Raw genomic sequence first — 8,629 nt, 5'->3', positions numbered from 1 at the left:
AGGATTTTGCCTTCTTCTGCTTTGAAAGGGTATGGTGTCAGTCTTCTAGGATGAAAATGGCACATTAGATAGGTTTTGCTCTGCCTGAAATCTGGGACTCCATATTTTGGCAAAACAGGATAAAGGCAAGCCTCAATTTGCTTCAAAGAGCAAGGATCTCAGGAGAGATTTTGGAAAGTGTCCACTTTTTTTTTTGCATCTGCTTTCAACTTTTTGTTCAATCTAACTTCTCATTTGAGCTGATAAAAACTGTTCCGTCTTTATGTTGGCCTTGTTCTGTGCTCATCTAGCAGTTCTCTGTGGACATGCTAAGAACACAAGACCAAATGAGAAGTCTGAATAGAGGAGTAACTAAGCCTGTAACTGGGTGATCTTGAACTTGGATCGCTTCACCTATAATGAGGGTGTTGAATTAGATAATCTCGTTGGACTGTGAAGAAGGCTGAGTGCCAAAGAATTGATGCTTTTGAACTGTGGTGTTGGAGAAGACTCTTGAGAGTCCCTCGGACTGCAAGGAGATGCAACCAGTCCATTCTGAAGGAGATCAGCCCTGGGTGTTCTTTGGAAGGAATGATGCTAAAGCTGAAACTCCAGTACTTTGGCCACCTCATGCAAAGAGTTGACTCATTGGAAAAGACCTTGATGCTGGGAGGGATTGGGGGCAGGAGGAGAAGGGGACGACAGAGGATGAGATGGCTGGATGGCATCACTGACTCGATGGACGTGAGTCTGAGTGAACTCCAGGAGTTGGTGATGGACAGGGAGGCCTGGCATGCTGTGATTCATGGGGTTGCAAAAAGTCGGACACGACTGAGCGACTGAACTAACTGACTGAGGGAGCTTAGTGCTTAAATAGACCATGATTTAATCAGCTCTCACTGCAAGTGGCCAGAATGAGGATGCTACTTAGTCTGTGGCCAGCTTAAATTTGGACAGGTCCAAATCTTTGTGGAACTCAATGTTCTAGATCAGACAGGGAACAGGAGACATTTTAAATAATTCCTCCGTATAAAGGAGAGAGAGGAGGGTGCTGCTGAGGAGGTCACAGTTGGTGTCCAGCAAGGGGTCCGTTTACCACAGAGTTGAGTCTCCTCACATTGCAAATAGCAGAATCTCGATGGAGACAGCCCCAGGTCACATGTCTGGTAGAAGCCAGGAGTATAACCTTAGAACTCAATTCATTAACTTGCTTTTCAACCTTTTCCATTCTACCTCTTTTATTAATTAGTTTACTAATTTTATCCATCAATAAAGTAACTAACAGCCCCTATATGAGGAAGGGGGATGCAAAGCAAACAAGACAGAGAGCTTCCTGCCCCGCCCCCAACTTCTCCCCATCCTGGAAGCTTGCAGCCTAGAAAAGGTATTTCCTGCAGCATCAGAGACTAGACTGACAACTTCAGAGAATCCCGACATAGACGTCAAGGAGAGAAGATCTAGAGAGGTTCGCTGCACTGAGATCAAAGACAGAGCTACACCTCATTGATTTGTGTAGCTGCTGCTTAGCTTTTAATTATTGACTCTTTTTCTGCAGCAAAATGGTGTCAGTTCAGCTCTGCAGCCCCCTATCTTATCCTCAAAGGAAAGGCATTCGACTTCACAGCGACCATCCATTTTCAGACAGTGTATCTGTCTTTTAAGGCTTCTTGGGGCTAGAAAGCAAAGAAAGCAATTAGTCTTCAGTTATCTAGTACTTAATTACCAAAAACTTCGCCAGCCAGGCCAGCTTAGAATTCCCTGTGACCCGAATTCCAAGGAGATATGGGTTGTGAATCTAGCTATCAGATAAAGCAGATGTGACCTCAACAGCTGTTGTCTGAACTCACATCCCTGGTTCAGTATATACCGTGTCCTCCCATTGGATTCAATTAGGAAAAATGAAAAAGAGTTCCCTCTGCTGTTGTCTTTATTGGACATATACAAACAGAATGTTTCTTCCTGGGAGGAGACGATATACTTTTGAATTCCAGTGAACAATCTTTTCCAAGAAATGTTTTTTTTTTTTTTTCTTGTCTCCAAAATAATAGTCTCTGATAAATAACAAAAGATAAAGCTTGTTTATTTACATTATAGGCAAATTAGTACTTTGGCATATGGTTGTGGAATTCCACATTTTTGCTATAAAGATCAAAAGAAACATAGTGCACTAACCTGCTCCATAAATACCATCAACGGAATATTATAATATTATCTTTACCAGCAACCTTAGGGCGCCTGAGGCAGTGTGTGCTCATTCAGAACAAAGAGACTAAGCTGAAAAGAGTAAAGTGTTTCAAGAGAGGAGTAATCGAAAAAATATTCTCTGGAAAAATAATTGAAAGAGCTGACAGTTATTCTCAAAAGGTGTAATACTTATGCTTGCAAAGCCACTCTGGGAGGGAAGTGTGGGCTGTCACACATCTCAGACATTACCATGTTGAAAGCTTGATGATGCCCAGGGTAGGGCTAACCAATGGAAAAAAAAAAAATGTCAAGAACTTAGATTTCTGCTCAGAGTAAAGGGAAACATTTTCAGTAGTCCAAAGTTGAACTCGGGATATTGTGAGTTATAGATCACTGAAATTTATCAAGCATCAGAGCAGTCGATTGACATGTCGTATGTTTACATTGAATTGGGGCAAAGAATAACAATAATAATGATAAGAACAATGAGAACTGAATAATAATAATAGTTAACTCCATCAAATGCGCCTGGCACTGTTTAAGCAGTGCATATAGAGACCAAGAAGTCATTTTCACCTTCCATCTGTTAGTAGTAGAACCTCTGAGTTTTGGCTGGCTGCTCAGGGAAGATTCCCCTGGAGAAAGAAATGGCAACCCACTCTAGTACTCTTGCCTGGAAAATTCCATGGGATACAATCCATGGGATTGCAAAGAGTCACAGGACTGAGCTACTTCACTTTCACTTTCACTTTTCAGATCCTTAGCTAAAGATGACTGTTTCTGGTTTTCTATTTCCGTCTAGCCTCGTGAATGATTTTGGACCAATAAAATAGGACTGGAGTGATATGAGCTGTTTCTGTTTTACTCAATTTTTATTCCTTCCTTTTAGAGCATCTTAGAATCAGTGACATAGTCACCTGTTTGGGATGGCAAGATTGACCTTCCTCCCTGATCCCAGCATGGCTTACCTGATGGAGAAGAGCCTTCTTCCCAACCTACTCAATTACCTCTTTTGGAACTTTTACATGAGAGAGAAATAAACTTCCTTTTTTCTATTACTCTAGTTTAAGGCTTTTGTTCTCTTTTTAATTAAAACCAGTTGGCCTCTACTCTAATTAATATAATAAAATGTCTTAATCTTGAAAAAAATGCCCTATTGTTATTATTATTTCCATTTATAGGAAATAAATTGAAACACAGAGTTCATAAATCTTATGAGGACTGGAGCTGAGATAGGCCTCAAATATGTTGGCGTTATAGTCTGTGTTCATCACCTCTTTTATTAATCATTAAACCCACTTGCAATGCTGAGATTCTGTGTGACTGTTGTGGCGATAGCCCTAGACTGTGCTCCTTATTGAGAAACAAGCATGTCTGAGCTGAGTTTTGGAAATAAGAAGCTCTTACACATCTCCTTCTACAGTTGATTCGAATCAGCTGGAGTCTGGATGGAAGGAGATGGAGCTGCTGCTGCTGCTAAGTCGCTTCAGTCGTGTCCGACTCTGTTCGACCCCATAGACTGCAGCCCACCAGGCTCCCCCGTCCCTGGATTCTCCAGGCAAGAACAGTGGAGTGGGTTGCCATTTCCTTCTCCAATACATGAAAGTGAAAAGTGCAAGTGATGTTGCTCAGTCGTGTCCGACTCTTAGCGACCCCATAGACAGCAGTCTGTCCAGGCTCCTCTGTCCATGGGATTCTCCAGGCAAGAGTAGTGGAGTGGGGTGCCATTGCCTTCTCCAAGGAGATGGAGAGGACAGCTTAAAACTTGTTTCCTTAGCCTGGATTCGTTGTCTGACTTCACCCCCCGGCCCCACTCCCACCCCCGGCACCCCAAGAAAGAGACTGAGGCCGAAGTTAAGAAACTGACTTTACAAGAGATGGTTTGAAACATGAGGGCAATGTTCCTCAGCTCTGTTCTTTATTTCTAGTCCTGCGGGTTTTCAAAATTTTCAAAAGTGCGATGCAAACAACGACCTTCCAGGAAGCCTTTCCTGGTCTCCCCATTTGGAAACAAACTTCTGCTTCTGTGGCTTCTCTTTTACTTTTCTTCTTCATGGCACTTGTGAGCACTGTTTTGTATCATAATTATTTGTGATATATTTGCATTCTAAACTTATTACATGCTTATTTGTTACTATGGGCAACCTATTTTTGATCAACACAGAAATAATAGACTAATAAACAGTAAGTAAATTAAGAGCAAAGGCCACACTCTAATGTTCACCTCCACTTTACCTCCTTCTGTTGTAGTCCCTAGAACAATTTCTCATTAGTGGTAACACACATTCAATAGATGTTGGAACAGGGGAGCTTGGCTTGCTGCAGTCCACGGGGTTGCAGAGAGTCAGACAGGACTGAGCAACTGAACAACAAAAAGCTAGGTACTGAGGCCAGATTGTGCAGTAAGTAAGTGTAGCAATTCAGAAACCACGAAGAAGAAATAGACAAGATGTTGTATGATGCATGGAGAACCCCATGAGGAAAGGCATCATAACAAAAGGAATGAAGGATGGTTGAGAAGGGAGTGAACATAAAAGTTGATTAGGGATAAAGTCTTGGCTGTATGGAGTAAAAAGAACCCATTTCTAAGGACTCAAGGACTTCAAAGAAAACTAATCAAGGTGTTAGTGCTTTAAAGGATATAATTTTCCATCCGTGTGTAAGAGCCAGAAAAAAGGTTCAAGATAATCTAGGATTAGGAGATGTGCACCAGTTAGTTAGACTTGAAAAAATAGACTAAGGACCATCATAAGTTTAGTTTCTAGGCTACAGAGGCTATATTTCTCTAAATTAACAAGTTCTTTTGGAGTTTGTCTCTAACATTTTCTCTCATTTTAAAGCAATCACTTTGTTATACTTTGCAGATAGGTCAAAGATCATAGGAGGAAAGAGATTTAAACATAAAGAGAACTCTGAACCCCTTTGTAGAGCTTTTAGGGAAATTAACGAGATACTCTTCTGATTGAAGATGGCCTGAATCAGTGTGGCCACAATGATTTGTGTCTAAGCTTAGGAAAAGATTTCTTGTAACTGGTTTGTTCTGGGACCTTTTCAGGACATAGGGCTGAGTCATGTACTCTTCTGAAAGCTGAGCTTTCTTCTCAAAAGACAGATCCTGAACAGACTGCCATCCTTACATCAATAAAGATTTCCCGCTTACCTGAGAAAATCTGAGCAAGAAGAATCATGGCAGCAAACATTAAGAAGAAGGTTTTCATGGCTCCAGGCATCAGTGGAGAGAGGATGAAGGAGGTACAGTGGCAGGAATCTAGCTGTTTTATTGAGGGAAATTGATTAAAACAAGTTCTACAGCTCTGAAACAGTGGAACGTCAATTTTGGTTTGTAGTGTTCATTAAGAGTGAACTATTTTCCATGCTCCACTGAATAATATGTGGGCTGCTGGGTCAGGTTTTACCTAAGTAAACACTTAGGAGAGAGTACCTTGTCTTCTCCTGTCTTCCTACCTGGAATGCTGTCTTCTACATCTCTGTCCAGATTTCTCCTATGTTCCCGAAACCCCTTCTCAAGCCCTACCACTTCCGTAGAGTCCATAACCACCATCCCTTTTATCCTTATCTGAGCTTTTACATGCAATTTGCTTTTATAAGATTCACTCAGCCATTATTGATTGGCACCTGGTATATATATTTTTCAAATTATACTCTATGAAAAAAATTGATCTCCTCATTTGTATTGTAAACTCCATAAAGGAAAATAACTTTCTTCTCATCTTTTTCCTTACCATTCATTCCTTACAACAGTATTTTTAACAATAGGTGCTCAAAATATATGTATTTGACTTATTGGTTGATAGCTGGCTGGTTAGAGGAATCCGTGAATAATTAAGCAATCAGTATGAGAACTGTCATTAAATGTTCAAAGTTTTTACACATGTAAGATATGATTACTCAGGGTAATAATGTTAGTATTACATATGCCTATAGTTTATATTTTCTGGGAATAGTATTCATTCAACCAATATGTGTTGGACAGTGTGTAACGTCCAACAAATACCATGTGTATTTGTATGTTACTAAGAAATTTGAATTTTATCCTAAAATCAAAGGAAAGTCATCAAAGGGTTTTAAGTAAGGGGGTTATCCGAAAGATTTGAAATGAAATAAAGGGTTTTATAAATCATTAAGAGAAGAATAAACATTCTATAGAAAAAATGGAAAAGACATGAAAGAGCAATTAAATAAAGGAAAGTGAAAGTGTGAAAGTAGTGTCCAACTCTTTGGAGTTCCCATGATCTATGTAGTCTGTGGAATTTTCTCGGTCAGAATACTGGAGTGGGTAGCCGTTCCCTTCTCCAGGGGATCTTCCCAACCCATGGATCAAACCTGGGTCTCCCGCACTGCAGGCAGATTCTTTACCAGCTGAGCCACAAGGGAAGCCCAAGAATATTGCAGTGGGTAGCCTATCCCTTTTCTCCAATGGATCTTCCCAACCCAGGAATCAAACCAGGGTCTCCTGCATTGCAGGTGGATTCTTCACTAACTCAGCTATCAGAGAAGCCCAATTTATAAAGGAAGAAACATGAAAAAAATCAAATGAGGAATTCCATTTCTAATAAGCTGAAATGAGCTCCTAACAGATGATCGTTTCCATTGATAACAAGTGAAAGTCTGGAGGAAAAAAACAACCTACCCGAAGGATATGAAAGTTACAATAAAGACAGACATGTTTTGGAGAAAAGTCAAACTTGGAAAAATGAACCAGAATGGAATGAATTCTCTGATTGCAATGTGGCATGAAGCAGTTAAAGCTCCAAAAATAAATACGTAAAAATAATCTGCCACCTTGCTAAACTTAGGACAGGCACAAGGACAGAATCAAAGTTACTTAAAGCTGGGGACTTCCCTGGCGGTTCAGTGGTTAAGACTCCACTCTTCCAATGCAGGGGGCGTGGGTTCAGTGTCTGGTTGAGGAAATAAGATCCTGCATGCAGTGTGGCCAAAAAGAATAAGAAAATAAAAAAGCATTCTGGAGGCCTGAAAGAGGGGCAGGTATTCCCACTCAAGGTTACAAGCCCAAGCAATACAGGCTGTGTGGGCTTTTTATCTCCCGATAAAGAAGTGTTCCCAGCCTGAACTTGCCTTTTGTTGCTGAGTAGAGGTCAAAAGACTACACACGCAAGACTGCCATTACCAGCAAAATAATACAAAATGTTATTAACAACTGTATGCGTAAACATTCAACTGCTTACATAAAATAGTAATATTATTATTAATCAAAAGATGGCTTTGAAAGGGCATCTTTTCACTCCAAAATACAGAATGAGCTCCAAATACTAAAAAAAAAAAGTTTAGTTGGCTCTTCATTTTTAGTTTCTAAAGGTAGAAAATGAGTTTATTGATTTGATATCTTTCTTCTTTCTAAATACAGGCATTTGAAACTATAATTTTTTTCCTCTAAGCATTAGTTTAGCTGTATCCCATAAGTTTTGTGGGGTTTTGTTTGTTTGTTTTGTTTTTTACATTTTCATTCACCTTGAAATATTTTATAATTTTTCTTACGATTTTTTTCTTTGGCTCATTATTTATTTGGGGGAGTGTGTGGTTTAATTTTAGGAGAAGGCAATGGCACCCCACTCCAGTACTCTTGCCTGGAAAATCCCATGGATGGAAGAGCCTGGTAGGCTGCAGTCCATGAGGTTGCACAGAGTCAGACACGACTGAAGCGACTTAGCAGCAGCAGTAGCAGTGGTTTAATTTTAACACATTTTAGACTTTCCTAAGTGTGCTTCTGTTATTCCCTTGTGGTTGGAGAGCATATTTTCTATGATTTCAACTCTTTTTTTTTTTTTCAACTCTTTTTATTGGGAATGTTTTCTGCCTAACATATGGCCAGTCCTCGAGAATACTTCATGTGAACTCGAGAGAATCTGTGTTGTGCTGTTGTTGGATGGGCTGGGCCGTAGATGAGGTCTCATGGGGTTTACTTTTTATAAATATGTTCTTTTGTCTCTAGTGGCCGGTTTGTCTTAAAGTCTGTTTTGTCTGTTTTTAGTGTAACCATTACAGCTCTCTTTTGGTGACTGTGTACATGGTGTATCTCTTCTCACCCTTTTCCTTTCTGTGGTCTGTGAGAATCACACCCATCTCTCTGCCTAATATCCTAAGGGCAACTACCCGGCGCTGTTCTGCTCTTGTCCTACCGTCGGAGGCGGCCCCAGCCACAGCTCTTTTCAGGCGTGAGCACCACAGGGTGACTTGTCTAGCTCTCCAGGCAGCCTTCCTTGAATTTAGTCTCTTAAGCATTGATGTGAACGTGATATTTTCCTCACCTTTCCCCATGAGAGGCTGAGTGAAGTCACAGTCACAGCACCACAGAGAAACCCTGTCCCTGCCTTCTCTAGTTTTCTCTTATACCCTCAAGTAGGTACAAGGGTAAGTGTTTCAGAACGCGTTTTGAGGTCAGCCGCTTTACTCTCCTTACCTTTGCGGTTTAGCACCTCAGTCA

General features: G+C 40.6%; 1 protein-coding gene across 1 annotated transcript; it reads right to left on the bottom strand.

Moving 5' to 3' along the window:
* Window positions 1-1,509: 1,509 nt before the first annotated feature.
* Window positions 1,510-5,393, bottom strand: LOC104997519 (beta-defensin 107A-like). Its single transcript, XM_010852345.1, has 2 exons — window positions 5,324-5,393; window positions 1,510-1,652 (listed from the first exon to the last, which is right to left on the bottom strand). Exons 1-2 carry the CDS (start codon window positions 5,391-5,393, stop codon window positions 1,510-1,512), a joined length of 213 nt encoding a protein of 70 aa, XP_010850647.1.
* Window positions 5,394-8,629: the final 3,236 nt, after the last annotated feature.

Source organism: Bison bison, unplaced genomic scaffold, assembly GCF_000754665.1.
Source record: "Bison bison bison isolate TAMUID 2011002044 unplaced genomic scaffold, Bison_UMD1.0 scf7180017851975, whole genome shotgun sequence".
NCBI classification, from domain to species: Eukaryota; Metazoa; Chordata; class Mammalia; order Artiodactyla; family Bovidae; genus Bison; species Bison bison.
Note: the sequence above shows the minus strand (reverse complement) of the source record. Positions and strands in the feature narration are given on the sequence as shown.